Source organism: Gavialis gangeticus, unplaced genomic scaffold, assembly GCF_001723915.1.
Source record: "Gavialis gangeticus isolate Ggan-Ray unplaced genomic scaffold, GavGan_comp1, whole genome shotgun sequence".
Lineage (NCBI taxonomy): Eukaryota > Metazoa > Chordata > Crocodylia > Gavialidae > Gavialis > Gavialis gangeticus.
This window is the reverse complement of record NW_017729025.1, coordinates 109,021,193-109,038,818: the sequence shown is the minus strand read 5'-3', so window position 1 is coordinate 109,038,818 and position 17,626 is coordinate 109,021,193. Positions and strand designations below refer to the sequence as shown.

General features: G+C 44.2%; 1 protein-coding gene across 1 annotated transcript in view; it reads left to right on the top strand.

Moving 5' to 3' along the window:
* PRR5L (proline rich 5 like) overlaps positions 1–17,626 on the top strand; it is a 57,353-nt gene that overhangs the window by 25,337 nt on the left and 14,390 nt on the right. Inside the window, exons 4-7 of the mRNA XM_019519385.1 lie at positions 7,971–8,028; positions 12,618–12,709; positions 15,834–15,974; positions 17,240–17,366. Of these exons, the coding sequence (XP_019374930.1) occupies positions 7,971–8,028; positions 12,618–12,709; positions 15,834–15,974; positions 17,240–17,366 (418 nt within the window). The remainder of the gene's footprint in view (positions 1–7,970; positions 8,029–12,617; positions 12,710–15,833; positions 15,975–17,239; positions 17,367–17,626) is intronic.

Genomic DNA, 17,626 nt, shown 5'->3' with positions numbered 1-17,626 from the left:
TGTTAGTAGAAAGAGCCAGCCAGTAGTGTGCTTGTCCCAACTGGCTCCTCCTGAGATGCCAAAACCCAAACAACTATCTATAGCTATACGTCATTAGTACAGGAACTGTGGTGTACTGACAGCACTGAGCCAAATATGCTGGTATCAAGAATGGACACATGCTCAATGTGTTATAGTTTCATATTTAATTTAATGAAAATCTAAGTTGCTTAAAATTCAGATGAAGCTGCTGCAAAGTTTCCAGTCTGTCACACTAGGGATACAGCAGCAGGGACTTTGCTCCAAATCTTAAGTTTAGTCTCCTGTGATGTGTTGCAGGGTCTTGTGGATAACCAATGTACAGGATAATAAAGTGTCCATTAAAGTGTACAGGTCACTAAAGAAAAAAGACAGGTGCAAAATGGAGCTGTTCAAAAAAAGCAGGTCTTGTCCCCTCTTTCCCAGGCTCATGTATTGTAAAGGAAAAATATATTGTTGGCTTAAACTTTCTGTAGCTCTTAATCTGATGTTTCAGCTCTTTTGTACCATACATCCAGCTAGATAAATTAATACCACACAAAGCTAAAATCTTGAGGTGCTGAATAAGAATACTAATAACTATAAAGGCCCTGGAATAGGTCTGTCCTAGTAACGAGCAGTAGAAGCAGAAGGTTCCCTATCCTATTTACAGTCTCTCCAACTATCCGTTTTCCTTCTGTGATCCTTTCCCAAGCAATGTTTGCCTTTGTAAAGCTTTGCTAGTAGCAGAAATAGTCTTTTGTTGTGTGTTTTGCTTCTGTTCATGTTGCAAAATTTAGATGTCTATACTGCTTTCCTTTACGTGCTCTGTTTTGCCTATTACATTGAAGAAGGGAAGTGATTGTTTGTCTAGATGTGCATGTTCCAACCAGATAAAGATATAGCTGACCATTATCTTGATGAAATGCTATGGCTGCTATTGGATGGAGTAGTTAGGTCACTTAAAAAGGGAAGAATTCACCATTTTCTCTAACAGAGTTCAGCTGTGTAGCTGCAGTGGCCTATTGGGGCAGATTGGTCTTTATTATTGCAGTTTTATGTGGGTTGGCCGGGATCCCAAGTTAGTCCTGTTCATGCAGATCCAGGTCTCCTCCATCTGGTACTTTTTGCAACTGAGTTCTTTTAAGGCTGCTTCTCCAGAGACTCTAGCAGCTGTCCAGGTCTGTTAAGGTAAAGAGTTTCAATAGGCAGATCAGTCCCAGTAAGCTGCATTTGGGATGTGAATCTAATAGAAGGCTTAATACTGCCTGGTGCAAATAAAAGTAAAGAGTGCTTATCGCTTTAACACTGGCAGAAGGCTGGTTTGTGGGTTTGATGAATATACCATTGGGCTCTGGATTGTGGGTGGTGGTTACCACTAAAACTAAATGTGAAATTTCGTGACATGTGAGACCTACCCAGTCATTTTACTCTTAACTGCAATTGTGTGGGCTAGAGTGTTGTTGAATTTTCCTGCAGCTTTTGCAGACCTGAAAGATTGTGGTCTAGATTCTTATAGTGATGCCCCCTCAGAGAAGTGTATTTATCCTGCCTGGCACGCTTTCTTCTTTTACTTACATTTGGTTACTTTCTTTCTCTGATTTCCTTGCATTAAATGAGTCCCTTTGAGATTGTTGGCATCTCTCTCCTGATTCTGAATGTGGTCTGCTTTATTGGGACAACAAAAGCACCTATTTTCTGCTCTCCTCACCAGCCTAACTGAAGCTTTAGAGCATCTCTACAAGTAGGAAGATGCCCAGCTTCAGCCTAGAACTGTTTGAAACCAGAAATCATCTTGCTGAAAAATCCTAGGTAAACAATTTTGAGTGGCACTAGATTTGCTTTCTGCAAAAGTTCATGCATTTGTTAGAAGTTTGCTACAAAATCTGTAAAATCTGTAAAATCATATGATCATTTTGAAACCTGGTTTTGGTCAGAAATGGAGCCCAGTTTGGACTTCAGAAATTGTGAAATATTTCTTTTGTTTTCCTCCAGCAAAGAAACCAAGATTTTTGAGTTTGCTGGGAAAAAAAGAGACTTGTATTTTGAACAGTTTTTGTTTTTAACGAATATGTTTTATGCCTATCTCAGTCTGATTAATAGAAATAACTGGCATGTCCAGTGCTGAAAGGTATTTTTTTTTCTTCCTGAAATCATTCAAATGTATGTTGGAGAAAGGTTGTTTCTTTCTTTGGTTAATTAGAAAATTCCTTCACATCTACCTACATTTCAGGGATACAGGCATAGGCATGTCTACTGGACAAGATCTGAAACTGATTGTGGTATCTAAAGATTCCCCTGACACTTTTTGTAAGATCTGGGTGTTAAATGTCACATCCTAGCCAATTTCCAGCTTAGGCAGTGGCAATCTGCCAACTTAAAATTCCTCGTGCAGATACAATTGGAGAAGCTTGCTTCATTTCCCCTCACGGAAGGTGGAAAAAAACCCAACACACAGCAACAAAAAAAGTCTGTGTCTTGTTGCTAGGCGAAAGATGTTGTCACCTGCAGAGTGGCTGTTTTTTACACATTGGCACATGACTCACTTTTGGATCCTTTTTTATATGAATATCTTCCAAGCAGATCAGACGAGACTTAATGGTAGAGATTTTACAAAAACGAGCTCCCTCCACAGACATGATGGGTGCATCTACACATGTACTTTACTGCAGAGTTGACTATTAGCTGTGCAGTAAAGTGCCAACTCTGCAGTAAAGTGCCACAGTCTAGATGTGAATCGGTATTAGGGCGCAGTAAGTTAATTAACTCTGCAATAGGATAGGATTGTCCAGGACAGTACTGTCTTATGGTGGAGTGGTAACGTGCTGCAATGCACAAGTAAACTGAATGGGTTGGCTGAAGCATGAGGGTGCAATGGTGCAAGGGCTGCCAAGTGGCTAGCCCTGCACTACAGCACTCTCGTGCCCCAGCCAGCCCCTCCGCCACCTGATGCTGTGACCCAGAGCCCAGGACTGACCTCCCAGTGCCCCTACCAGTCCAGAGCTGCTCCCCCTCAGCTCAAATTGCTGTGGTCACAGCCACACATGTAAATACTGGACTTGGGAGCAAATTTCTCTGGTGCAAACTGTGCCAGAGTTTATTGCTCTGAGTTAATTGCTTGTGTCGATGCACCCGATATGGAGGAAAACACATAGTGCCCAGCTGATCTTTCCTGAGAAGAAAAACCTGCTTAACTCTCTAAGTGCTTGGAAAAGGTGGGGGTAAACTCAAGGCCTTGGTCCTTTCCAGTCAGTCTCTTCTTTCCACAATGAAGTCACAATGCCATATTTGTCCTCCGTCACTACAGCCATAACAGTCTGTGGCATCCTAACTGCAGGGTTAAGACCTCACTGTGGGGCTGAAGAGAAAGCTGTCTTGGGAAGGGGAATTATCTCTTATGCTAGCATACAATCTTGCTGTAGTAGCAAAGGGACATTAGAAGCCAGCTAAGTTCCCTTTCATATTAAGCAGTGTCCTTCAAGCGATGTCCCTAGGTATAAGTCTTTATTTGATCATGCTTGTAACTGTATTAGATTGCTTTTTTCCCCAGGCTATGTCTTGCTATATTGCCTGTAGCAACCAGGGAAAAAGCAGGATCAAGTTGTGTGATGTAGCAGTCTGTTGCAAACCTTCACTCTGTGTTTATTAGGTTGTATGAATTTGTCAGCAAACTATAGAGTATTAGATTCGTAATGCATATGTACCTGGCTGAGTGCATGATCTGGAGAAGGGAGTGCTTGGAATGGCTTGTTGGTATCTTTTGGCAGTGAAATAAACTCTCTCCTAGACCTAAGCAACAGACAATTTTACCATATTCTGCTAAATGAGTCCAAACTGAATGTTGCATCCCAACAAGCCAACACATTGTCTCCAAGGTCATGTCCTCCTGCTAGGGAAACTTGGTAAAAATGCAACAACACAATGATAGTGTCCTTCCTAGAAGAGAAAATTTGAACAGCTTTCCCTGCAGCTGTTAACGTTCATCTCTCCTGATTCTTAACAATAGAGCAAGGCAAAAAATTGAATTCTTTTTCCATGGAAATCTCTGTTGTTGTTGAAAAAAAGAAGCAGAAAGCAAGTACTTCCAGTGAAAAATTCAGCCTAGTTGGACAGAAAGTTTTGGGTTTTCAAAAACTGTTTTAGGGGAAGATTTTTAACGGATTCTGGTTAGCAATCTTGTATGTTACAGTATGAATGGGTGCAAACTGTCATTTAAGTACAATGTTATCTGATTGCTCAAAGCATATCTGGCTATGCTAGTGCTTAAAAATACATTTGTCATGAGTTTCTCCCAATGTTGCCAGTTTTGGTGTGAACTGGTGGTTTAGAGAGAGTAAAGAATATCACTAGCGTTGAGAAAGTCAAATACTCTTAAGCTGAAAGCTGTGAACCACCGGAGGCATAAGAACCACGGTTCTGCTAGCTATAGAATTGTTTTCTCTTATCGGCATTTGGAACTTTTTAACTAACGTTAATGACAGTCATTTGTGCTTCATTTGCAAATAGATGAAAAATTCAATTGCAAAAACTCCTTAGGGCTCCATTCCTCACATACTCACCCCTATGTATATCAACAATTTCAAGTCCCTGGAACAAACCAGCAGAACTACCCTGGTCAGTTTTGATGCATATGTTACAGTTCACACCAGGAGGGGACTAGGTAGCAAAGGCTGGTCCATGGAAACTACTATGAGTGTCCAGTAGCAAAAGCCAAGCCTTAGGCCAGTGTTTCCCAACCTTTTCCTCAGCATGACCCTATTTTCTCAGCATGGACCCTCACTCCCAATCCGCAGCCTCTCACCCCCTAGGTGCCCTTGGCTGTTCACCTACAGGCCCCTGACCCTGCCAGTGCCCTGCCCCCTCCCCCATGGGTGGCATGGCTGGAAGAGAGCCCATGGGTGGGGGTGGATGTGGCCTGCCCGATGCAGGCTTGGGGCTCCCTGCCTTGCTGCCCTCCCCATGGAGGCCTCCATGGCCCAGCAGGTGGGACCTAGTGTGGGAGGGCAGCAGGGCTTGGTGTTGGTGTCATGAGCCCCATGGCAGCTGTGCCACCAGGGTAAGGCACCCCCTGCAGTGGCAGCGGTGGTGGCAGTGCAGAGTTACACCCGCTGCTGCTACTGGGTGGGCAGGGGGTGCCTCACCATGGCAGTACGGCCAGTGTGAGCCTCCCAGCAGTGGTACTGAGCCTTCCTGCCCTGCTCTGCTGTGGAGGCCCTGTGAGGAGGGCAGCAGGGTGGGGAGCCCCAAGCCTGCAACAGACATCTCACATTCACCTCTGCCCTGTGCACAAATCTGGGGGGGGCACATGCCCTCCCAAGCCTCCCCAGGAGTGCATGCAGCAGCGGGGAGCCAGCCCCCCTGATGTCCCCCAGATGAGCCTCCCATGACTCCATCCTGCTCCCCTAGCCAGGCCCCACATTCCCGCCCTGGCCCCAGGTCCCATACACTGCCCCAGCCCCAGCCCTGCCCCACTCCCTTCCTCCTTCCTTTACCATGGGGGCCTCAATTTTGCCCCCCAACCATAGACTTACCTGGAAGAAGCTGCCGGAGCTGCTTTTCATGCTTCCTGGCTGCCACATGCATGTGTATGTGTGTGCGTGGGTGTGTGTGCACATACATGTGGCACCCCCCCGCCTGATCACTCTCCTCCTGCTCTTCCCAGCCCCAAGCAGCACCTTGCAGACTGGAACTCTGCCATCCTGCAAGGGGAAGCCCATCATTTTCTCTTTTCTCCTTTAAAAGAAAATCTGTGATTGTCTTCGCAACCCCATTTTTTTACCGTTACAACCTCAAATTGGATCGCAACCCCAAGATTGGGAACTGTTGCCTTAGACACTACTACTGTGTTATTAATAATAATGTATGAGGGCTGTATACACTCCACCTGTGTTTTTCCCATTTGGATGTGCATTAAAGCATTGGTCTCTAGGTCACGTTTGTGAAGTAAACTGCATTAACTGGACTTGTATCTAAAAATGAGTCTTCTAACAAGCCTTTCCTGGCATGTATATATTTTGGAGGTAAATTATGTCTTGATTTGTATCCCATGCAGCCTCATTGTCTTGAGAACAACATTTGACTGTTTATTTGGGGCAAATTCCTGTTGCATGGAGTGGTTTCAGGCCTCCTCGTATGCAAGTTATGAACTGTTGGTCTTTCAGTGGCTCATTGCTTCAGTCTGAAATCTTGGCAAAGATGTTGAGGGGGAAATGTGACTTTTTCATTGGGAGCAAAAGTAGCTGCTTGCTGTACTGAATTAAAAAAAGTATTTACTTACTGGAGCACTTCACGCTATTGCTACTTTGAGAGCATTGTGAAGAATAAATTCCCCTCCCCACTCCCGCCTGTCTAGGCTAGTGCACACAGACATTGCCTTATTAATAAGAGATGCAGATCTTTCTTCACACCCTCAGTCTCAGTCTGTTTTGCTGAAGACTTGTGGAACTTATTTTATTAACATTACAAAAATGACGCCCTCCTTCTCTCATGATGCCCTAGACTAGGGCTGTCCAACTTGCAAGTGGTCAGGGGCGGTACACCCTGTGGGCTGCACTAGCGTTCACTCTACTACACCACACGTCTGTTCAGTACCCCTCCCACTGCTGCACCATGTGCCTATGTGGGCACCTCACCACACTGCTGTACCACATGCCCGCCTATGCTTTGCAATGCTGTGCCACCCTTTGGGGCAGAGGCAGGAAGAGGAAGGAGGAGTCTGGAGCCCCCAGCTGTAGATACAGCGGGAGCAGTGGTTGAGCAGGAGCTCATGGGTTTCAACTTAACTCCTCAAGGGCTGTCCTGCCCTAGATTAAAATATAGGACTTTGTTCTGCAAGCCTATGTCTTACTGTAGAAACAGGGCACTAAGGAAAGGGTCACAAAGCAACAGACACGATCAGCAATACTACAGTCCTCTATTGTTTTTTTTTGCTCTTGGCTTTGGAGGATGCAGAGACATGCTGTTCTCTTCCTAGCTTGAGCTGATTCATGCTGTAACCTTTTGCTTCCCTCATGATCCAGCACACCCTATTAGATAACTGCAAGAGCATTTCAGGCATCCAGAGTGACGGTGTGGATCTGAGTATGTGGTAGGGAGGCCATTGGCTCCAGCTGGTGTGAGGTCTGTCTCTTTGTGGCAGAATATTGTGTACTGTGCATTAAGACTGGTAAAAGAAGAATTGGGGACGAAGGTTGTGACCTCTGCACAGTTGTGACCTCTGTACCAGGTCACAGGGATGTTATGCCATTTAGAAAAGAACAAATAAAACCAGTGAGCGACATAATTTCATCATGAAAAGCATGTCCCTGAGTACTCAGGTCTGCTCTGATATTGCAGCATTTCCAAAGAGCCCGAAAAACAGCATGTGATGGCTGTGGTGGGGCCCAGCTTTTCTGAAGTGCTAACAGTTATTTATGGTTCTCTGCTATTTCCATCTGAGATGGTCAGGGCATTTCAGAATAACTAATTTTTCTTCCCCCAATAGCACTAAGAGATAGATAAGTACTATAAATCCCTTTTTACAAATGGGGAACCAAGACAATATAGAGACATATGGGTAAGATGTACAAAGATATTTAGATGCCTGAAGATGCACGTAGACACTTGTATGACTTCATAAATCTAGCCTTTAGTGATTTATTTTTCTTACAGAAGACTTCTTGTTGACTCCTAGTCTTGCAGCCTAAACCCAAAATCATTCTTCCTCCTAATATGGTAAAGTGTGATAGTGTTATAAATGTTATGATTTTTTTCTACACCTGTTCTGTTGCACAGAAATATCTGCAGTTGACAAGCAAGTTGGCCTGTGTGAGCTTTATTATGTGACCCACTCAGATGGCAGCACTGGGAGGCTATGACTAATTTTTAGGTTCCTGCATGTAAAGTAAATACCATGCATAACCATGCACGGTCTTGAATGTTTATTTTAAGTCTTGGAAAAGGCAAATGCATGTCTCTTTCTTCTCTCTTGGCAGAACCAGCTCCTTGTGAAGGGCTTGCTGTTTATAGAGGAGAAGGTTAAACTGTGTGAAGGCAAGTACTGAGAGACTGCTTTGGTCCTGATGGGCCCTTGTGAGTCACCCTTTGATGTTTGGACAGCTGAGATGCATGTCTTGGGGGAAAAAAAATACCATCTCCAAAGTACTCATGTGGCTGGAAGATTTAAAATCCTATCTGGACAGGATGTCCACACTCCCCCTTGGGAGTGAGGTTGCAGTGAAGCATTTACATTGCTTGGCAGATGTCAGACTATGTTGAATCAGAGGTACATACAAGACTCTCCCATTAGCCCTTTTCTTCACCAGGTTCAAATATCGTTCTGAAATGAAGTTTTAAACCCAATTACTAAAGCTTTTTGATGTGGGTACTTCTTTCAAACCGAGTACTAAGCCTCTCAGGCTCTTGCCTAATACCTTGAGATGGTCTGAAACTATTTGTTGCAAGGCCAAGCGTTGTATCTCTGACTGTAACTTCGGTGCCAGTGATTTTGTGTCCTTTCTTTTGAATGCTTAACTACTAGGCATTGTGCAAATGTAGAGGAATGTGTGTTGCACCTGGATGAGGATGAAAATTCAGTGGGGACTGATATTTCCATATGCGAGGAGCAGGTGGCTCTGTTAACTGCTGGCACTAGTTCCTAATCAGGACTGTGGCATCTAGATGTCTGGTGGGGGAAGGGCAGTGGCAGAGCAACCATCGGGGTTGGTCTGTGGTGATAAGTCATGTTTATTATAGGTTTGCTCAGTCAGACTGGCATGGACAGCTCTCCTTCTTGAAAACTAGACTGCCACTTGCCAGTCAGAGGGCACAACACTGGATCACAAGTCAGCCTCCCCACTAACCCTCTCTGTGTAGGTCATTAAACACCAATGAATTCACATACTCTCACATCACTATTGGTACTTCTCTTTTAAGCTGATTTCTCAGCTTGACAAGGAACTTGTGGGACTTGAGCAGTTACAATCCAGTGCATGAGCTACAGCATCAGTTGCCCCCTTCCCAGGGTCTGATGTGCTTCATAAGAGGCAGTCAGTTAAGTGTCCTTAATATACTGCTTGCCTCTTTGGATGAGGGGAGGGGACAGGACGGGAGGGAAGGAATGCAATATGCAGAGTATGGTTATGGGCATACGAACAATTTACTGTGGCGTGAATAGGGCTGGAGTTTTATTGCTCTATGGTTACTGTCAGTGTGCCTGGTCTTATCCTATTGCAAGTGAAAGCTAAACTGCAGTAGCTTAGCCCTGTTTCTTTCAGGTCTAAGCTGTCCTGGTTTCACTTACCAAAGTGTAACAGCAGACACCTGGATATGTCTCCAACCCCTTTGAATTTGTTATAATGTTTTTGTTTGCCCAGGCTCTGTCACTGAGAGCGAAACTGGTTCCATGTCCCATGGGATAAGATTAAGTACATGGACAACTGTCACACCCCATCTTTTTTTTCTCTTCGCATTAAATTGTTCATTGACTATACCTTAAAACTAAATGTGAAATTCTGTTCAGTGTCCTAAAAAGGGGATTTATTTTAGCTACCAGTTCCTCAACAAACATTGATCATTTAACAAACCAACCGACCAAATCCTAATGCCTCTATGTAAAGCTGTTGCAATTTGTGATTCAGATTTAAAAAGCTAAGCTCCAGTCTATCACACATTCATGAGTTACCCAACTTCACGTACAAGTGAAGATCCAGCTTGTGGCTGCTGGAATTACTTGGGAAGAGTGATGGTTGCTTCTGTTCTAGTTTGATAGCAAACCCCACAACCTAATGATGCAGATATGCTCCCTTATATGGCCTGTGTCTGAAATAGTATTGTAGACGTGGTACATTACGATCTCTGCGCCGCAGTTAGGACTCAGATCATTTATGGATTTTTTTCTTCTTTTCTTCCCATAGATTTTTTTTTTAATGGATATATCTTTTATAAAACTATCCAAATTCTTATTCCAGGGAATCTGGCTTCTTGTCACTGCTTGTGCACACTTCACTGTAAGTTTTGATTCCACAAAGGGACCTCTTGGGCCAGTTTGGAGATGATGAAGTAACGCCTGTGCTATGGATACGGCACCATTATTAGTTCAGCGCATGTTTTCTGTAATCAGAACTTCCAGTTTTACCGTGTTTTCCTAGATACAGTCTTAAAAACTTTCCATTTAATTTTGGTGGGATTTATGACCTCTAAAACAAATACACCATTTCCCTCTCTTGTGAGAGAAAGTATTCTGGAGCATTTAATTCTAGCCCCCCACACAGCAAGAGCATAGTTATAGGGAGTGGGTGTGAGGGAGGAGGAAATCCTGAAACTCAACCACATACATCTCCATCCTTCTCTTTTTACTCAGTAACCCGTGCTGCTAAATATGTTACTGGCTCAGAGGCCGATGGGTGGGTAGGTTATATCCCTTTCACTGTGGTTAAAAAGCAGATTAAGGCTTGATTCCATAAACCCTACCTCTCAATCTTGTTGAAGTCAGTAGGGCCTTTACTCCTTATGGCCGTGTCCAAGATGAGCACAGCCATGCACATTCAGGTGTTTCCAATGCTGCTGCCTTTCGCTGCGGTCTGAGGGGGTGACCCCTGGAGATTCAGGGGTCAAAAAAACCTGTGCAGTAAAAAAGCAGGGCAGCTCATGTGGGGACAGCGCAGGCCACCCAAAACTGGAGCCACACTCCAGCTGTCAGGCAGGGTCCAAGCTGCAGGAGCGACATGGCTGTAGCTTCCCTGGCCCCCAAGACCTGGGGTAAGGCTGCTGGGACCAGCAACTGTGCTGGTCCCAGCCTCCTCTACCCCACCCAGGGTAACTTAATGGATGCCAGATGGTGCATGGCATGGGCTTTCTTTCCCTGGAGACAACTAGCAGTGGCACAAGATGTCCCACTGCTGGTTGTCCCTGGGGAGCCAAATATCCATGCTCATCTGGACGTGGCCTTTAAATCCTGTTTGCAGAGTTAAGTTAGACTGTTGTAGTTTCTCTTCTGTAAGTCCTGTTTTGCAAGGGTGCTGTGCTACAGGTGTGCTAGGGGAACAATCTATGGGAAACATAAAAGCAGAAACAGATTCTTTGTAAAACTTCCCTTTATTTGTGAAAACATTTGGGTGCTAATAGGCAACTCTCCAAGGAAATGCAGCTTATATTAAAGTCTCTGTACCATGAACTGATACTGCTGCTACATACAGGCTTAAGGTTGAGTTTCCAAAGCTGTAGAGCCATGTAATCTAACCTGTAGGGCTACCCCCAAGTCTGAATATTTGGCAGCAGGGGAGCAGTGGCACCATTAATTACCGCTCCCATGTTCCACATAGTCTGCCATAAAGCCATATGTCCACATAGCATTGTAGCTTCACGGGGCAGGGCAGGGCAGGGCTGATCCTGGCATGTGAGGTTGGACCAAGGCAGCACGAGCCCTAATTGGAGTGTGCAGGGGCAGCATGGGCTCTGATCTTGCACATAGGGCCCAATCCAGCCCACAGACAGACTACCTGTCTTGCGGGGCCAAAAGATTTAGTGCCACTCCCCTAAGTCAGCAATCAGCATCAGCAATGTTTTCCAGCAGCATGCCCCAGCTCGAGTCTGAGACAGGCCAGCACTAGGATCTGGTTGCTGCTGCTGCTTCTCTTTGCTGCCCAGCCATGGCACGATGTAGGCAAAGCCGCCTGCTGCTGACTGCTGCTGAGGCCCCAGCTCTGCAGGTTGGATCCAATGCCTTGGTGGACTGGATCTGGCCTGTGAGCTGCAAGTTGTCAACTCTTATCCTACGTAGCTTGGAGATCACAGCTTAAGTATTTGGAAACATGAGCAGTGCTGTAAATTCTGTATTCTCATAACTGAATCCCCCCCCCCAACCCTACACTACTACATTCACCAACTGTATGATTGCTGATGTATCACCTTATGGCCCCTGGTGGTCAAGTTACGTTCTTGTGAGGAGGTTTCTGGGTTGCATGGCTTTCAGTCTGTAGTTTTAATGATCCAATATTAGGGGCTTTTGTTGTGTCCGGATTGATACAACTGAACAAGTTTCACTTGGAAATCTGAGTTGCCGGGTGTCTGACGAAAAACTCTGGTAGAAGAGACATTCTCATTTGTATGGCTTTCTAGTTTGCCACACATCCATGGATGTTTATGCGCACGAGGGGTCTGTGACTTATGGCTTCATGTTTGGGACAGCAAAAATATCAGAACTAATGTTGCTCTTCAAAGAGCCACCCATACAGCACAGCCTTCCTGACTCAGCCTCTGCAAAACGCACCGTAGTGGCTGGCTCCTGCTGGTTCTTCCCAGCTGCTGCAGTGGGACCATAATGGGACATTAGCTTCTGGTTATTAGATGCAAAACTGAAAAGTTCTTTGCGTGTGAAGCTAGACCCTAAGTCTAAGGAGATACTTTGGCCTCTTACTGTAAATGACCTGTTTAATGTTTGGGGCAGAACTGCTCTTAGGACTGTGAACATCTCAGCAGTTTCTGGCTGCTGGCTTTTGTCTCTGTCATTCAAAGAACAATTTAGCTGAAGCTAGCTGTTTTGGAGTTTGAGCCTAACAGGACTTACTTGGAAGGGCAAAGAGCCTGGAGACATTAACCTGGTGGCTAAAAGGACTTTCTCTGTCCAAATTCCTGACATTTAGGTGAAGATCGCATTGATCTCCTCTCTCAGATCTGGGATCACTTCTTCACCGAGACCCTTCCTACGCTCCAAGCGATATTCTACCCAGTCCAGGTAAACTGGTTTAACATACAACCTGAGGGCAGGGAGAAGAGGTAATGTAACAAAATGTAAAAAAAAATCACTTTAACCAAAAGAGGCATTTTTTTTGAATTTCTTGGATGTTTTCCAATTTCTCATGATTGGAGAAAAGTGCTAAATATGTTCATTCAGAGTTCCTCAGTTGAATTTCTGATGCTAAAAACTAAGCAAAACAAATTTATATGCACTTCTGAAGGATGCTCCATTTTTAAACTCAGCTGCTGAGTACTTGTAAATAGGTCTAAAGTGGCATCATTGGTTTCTCCCTATCTATGTGGCCACTTACTAATAACACATCTGAGGTGCCGTGGAAGATTTTTCAAGGTCCCATTTCCAAATTAAAAGCAGTGGAAGTTACATACCTTCATTTGTTCCTTTGATAATGCTTTCCTAGATTTACTAGACTCTGGATTTACCCTAATGCCAACCAGCCTTTGGTGACCAGCCACAGAAGTTGCAGAGTCAGTGAAGTGCCAAAGGCAGAGCCCCGGATGGAGCCAGAGGCACCCCAGTGGCTGAAAAATCGACAGGTCTTATCGAATGAAACTGAAGTCAAGACACTGTGGTCTACCCCAGGGTACCTATTTTATAACAGTCAGCACTGTATGGACTACTTGTATTAGAAGTCCATTTAGTCCAAGCCACAACCTGACATTTTTAAAATCTAACTGGCACAGACAGTGCCTTAGCTGCGGTAGGGGAAGAAAGGAAAATGCAATATTACCCTTCCTTTTTGGCTTGTAGCCAGAGATGGTCTTTCCAGGAGCAGATACATTTGCCTTTTTTTCTTTTATCACTTGCACGTCAGCAGGTAAGACTTGAAGGCTGCCCTTTCTTGTTATCCTATTAAAGCTGGCATTTCCTAAAAGGGCTAAGGATTTGTATAAAGAAACTTCTCTGATATATTTGTTTTTATTGTTTCCTTGCTGCAGATGCTAGAAGGTATGTGCACATGTGTGGGAGAGGAACTTGTGGGGAAGGGGACAAGGGTGGAGCTAGGGGAAAGTGTGCAACGGAGAGGTCTGCACTTTTTCTGTTGTGCTTAATTTAGAGGCCTGGAGTTGCCTACCCTGACAGGGTAAGGATATGTCTGTCCACTGAAGACTTTAGTGTAGCGTAGAGATACCTTGGTTCCTTGAGGAGTGACATTTACTGACCCTATGGGCTTTGGCATCCTACCAGCAGAATGGGTTTCTCTCTCTAGAGAGAAATTGAGCCAAAGTCTCTGCAGTGCTGTGTGGCTTCTTAAAATAAGATGTTATCAAGATTAAAATATTGACATCCTTTTCTAAATTTATTTATAGACTTTCCTTTAGTGTTTCTTTGGAGCACCGATATCTGAGCTTCTCATAAAAGATCCTACAGGCTAAGGAAGTAATGGAAGGAGAACAGAGAAACGGAAGGGCCAGGTTCTTTAGGTGTATAACTGTCATTGAAAACGGTGAAATCTAAGCACCTAAGTACCTTTAGCAATCTGGGCCTAAGTGACCTGCCCAGGGTCACACACAAAAAATTGTGGCAGAGCTGGAAACTGAATCCTGATCAGCTGTATCCCACGCCAGTGCCTTTCTTACACAAATAAACTGTACTTGTCCCCGTATCTGGTACTACATAGACGATTGGACTGCAAATTTTCCTCAACACAGTTGCTTCATACGGGTCTGCAGGAGCTGCCTTTTGTTGTTGAGAGGGTTCAGTCAGTTTTGATACATCACTAGGCTGTGATTTCCTTGCCTCTATGGGGATATAATTATGGCTTTTGTGATATGAACTTAAACCACCCGGAGACCTAACTTTCCCATATAGATGAAAGCAGTTTAAAGAGGTCATTGCCTTCCACTGAGATACTAAGGTCAAATTGACTGCTGTACTAGGCATGGGCAGAAAAAGAAGGCATCACCTTTCTTCTCTGGTATCTTGTGGTGCTTTGACTTTAAATAGAGGTATTAAACTGCATAAATGAAATAAATAGGAAAAGTGTCCTGTTACTGCAAAAATACAATTCAGTCCTTTGTGCTGCTCTCAACACCCTGGGATTTCCAAATAAACACTCTGTTGTTTTAAAAGAGCAAAGCAGTTGTTTAATGGTCAGGCCAAACTTGATGCCATCGGCTATAGGTCTTATTTGAATATTGATATAATTGCTAATTGCAGCATTAAACCCATTATGAATTAATGATTAACTGGCATTTATTCCCACCAGTCAGATTTGCTTCACTGGGTGTGTGATGGAGGTTGTAAAATGATCCCACAGCAGAACATAGAGCAGAGGTTAACCTGCACTAGAGAGCTAGAGAGTCTCCACATAGGACAGGATAAGGGAGAGGGGAAAAATATCAACAGTTAAACCTTTGCTGCAGCTGATTTGATGGTGCAGGAGATTAGCAGCTGTGTGCCAGGCCTAGCGCAGGCTAACAATAACATCAGTGTTGGATTAGGTTAACTTGTTGTGTGAGAAATGTACTGTGAAATATTTTGACATCTTGATGGTGCACATGAAAAAGGTTTAACAACTCATTAATGCAAAAAAAAGAATATTGGGAAGAAAAAAATATTTATGTTGGAAAACCAAAGCCACTGCTTTCTTCATCCTGATGGACAGAGTTGGTCGGGATGGTCTGGCCAAACTGAAGAGATAACTAAGTAATTAATTAAATTGTGTTTTCATTGGCAATTTCCAAAGTTAAAAGTTGAATTATATATGAGATCGGACACAGATCAGAAATAGGCATAGTTCAGGTACACTATATGCAAAGTTACCCCACACAACTGAGGAGCAGCACAACTGCTTTACATTGCCCTTGGCTTCACATTGCCCATCCTAACTGCAACCATTGCACCTGTTGCTGAGACTGTGGCTCACTTTTGCTTGACTCCCACTAGATTTGGATTGAAGCCAGAGCTCTGAGGTTTTGCCACCTAGATCAGACATAGAGTAAGGCAGTGATACTCAGATAAGCTATTGAGGAGCACTAGAAACTCCCTAATGAGTGCTCCACCATTACAGCAACTTGCAAGTCAGGCTGCCCATGTGTGTGTACTTGTGCTATATACATACTGTGCACATGTTTTCCACTGTGTTTTATTTTTTTTTCAGGGTCAGGAATTGACCATCCGCCAAATTGCCCTACTTGGTTTCAGAGACTTGGTCCTGTTAAAAGTGAAGTTGGAAGAAATTCTTCCCCTGGTCCAGACAAAGATCCCAGCTTCCATTGTTCAGATGCTGCTAATTCTACAGGTGGGGAAAAGCCTTTTTTCTTTCTTTCAAAGACACCACATAAGCACACAACTACCTAATTCATATTGTCGCTGGATAGAGGGCAAGGAGGTGAGGAGGGAGTTGTATGTATTCACTTGGGGATGTTTCATATGAAAATAGAGCTAAACTGACCATTAAACATTGTGGCTTGAATTTTCCTGAGCAGAGAGAAGGGTGGGTCTAAACTGTCCTTCTGGGTTTAATCTTGGCATGTTTTCCTTGGTATGTGATCTCCACAGCCATGAGTTATCTCAGTGCTTTTGTTTCACTTAACCAATCATCATCTTCTAGCATCCCTAAATGATCTCATTTCTCATGCTTGCAATGTCATATGCTGTTTCAACAGCTTTATAGTGGCAGGGATGGTTTGCCTCAGAAGAGTTCATGGAATCAGATGAACACTGGCTACTAACACAGTTTCTAATACAGATTGCCTCAACTAAGAAGGTAGTTCAGCTGGGGTCCAGCTGAACTCCCAGCTTTTTTGTGAGGGGACAAACACCTCTGGCTTTCAAGGATCTTTCAAGGACATTTCCCAAGCAGCACAGACTTTTGAAGGGGACCACCCTCCAAATCTAGACCTCAAGGGGACAGAGAAGTAGTTTTCAAGTGTTACTTATACAGTGAGTCCCCTGTGGTTCAGTGGTAGAATCCTTGTCTACCTGACAGGAGACCTGGGTTCAATTCCCAGACACTTATACAACTAGCCATGGAGGCACCAAACATCTGGACCCAGTCTGGTCTTTAGATTCTGTCTCAGTGGCCTAAAGGGAGGATGGAAGGTCTGGGCAGCCTCCACTTTGCAAAAAATTTCTGCCCAGGCCTATGTATCAAAGGTCTGGGTGGCCCTCATGCATACACCATGATCCAAGCATACAGTGACGCATATTAGCTCTTGTATCATCTGAAATGCAAACCATAGAAAAGATCCATATTCCAAACCCTTGCCTAGCCCTAGGCCCCTCTGGTTTGTATTTCCCCACATTTTAGTTTCCATGGATTTTGATTTTCCTTTCTGAAGGAAGGCACTGTGAAAAGTGGTGAAGCTTGTGTTCTGCAGATGAATTCTTAGTTTTCCAACCATTGCTATTGGTAGTGTTGGAGTTATGTTGTAGCCATTTCCTGGTCCAGGTCCAGGAAATATTCCCTTACGTATCCCTTCCAGTTCTTTTGGCTTCTAGAAATATAGAATTATATGATTTGAAACTGTAAGTGAAATGTTTGCTTTAATGCTTGAATTTCAGAGTGTCCATGAACCTACGGGTCCCAGTGAGGGCTACATGCAGCTGGAAGAGCTGGTTAAGCAGGTGGTTTCACCATACCTGGGTTTGTGTGAGGATGACAGCTTCCCTGGTAGCACCTGTGCGCTTGGTAAGACCCACCGCGCTGAAGTTGTTGCAGCTCTTGCTCAGACACCTCCACTGGTTAATGCAGTGTAATGGAATGTATTGTCAGACAAGGAAATGTGAACTGGCAATGAGTTTCCTGGTGTTTTTTCTCAAGGACTACATTACTCATTCAGAGACTTCCTTCTACCATTAGATCACAATCTTTGAGGGAAGCTACACCTCGGCTTATAGGTCAGTAGGATTTAGACTCACATGACTCAGCTTGTTACACAGGGCACCACA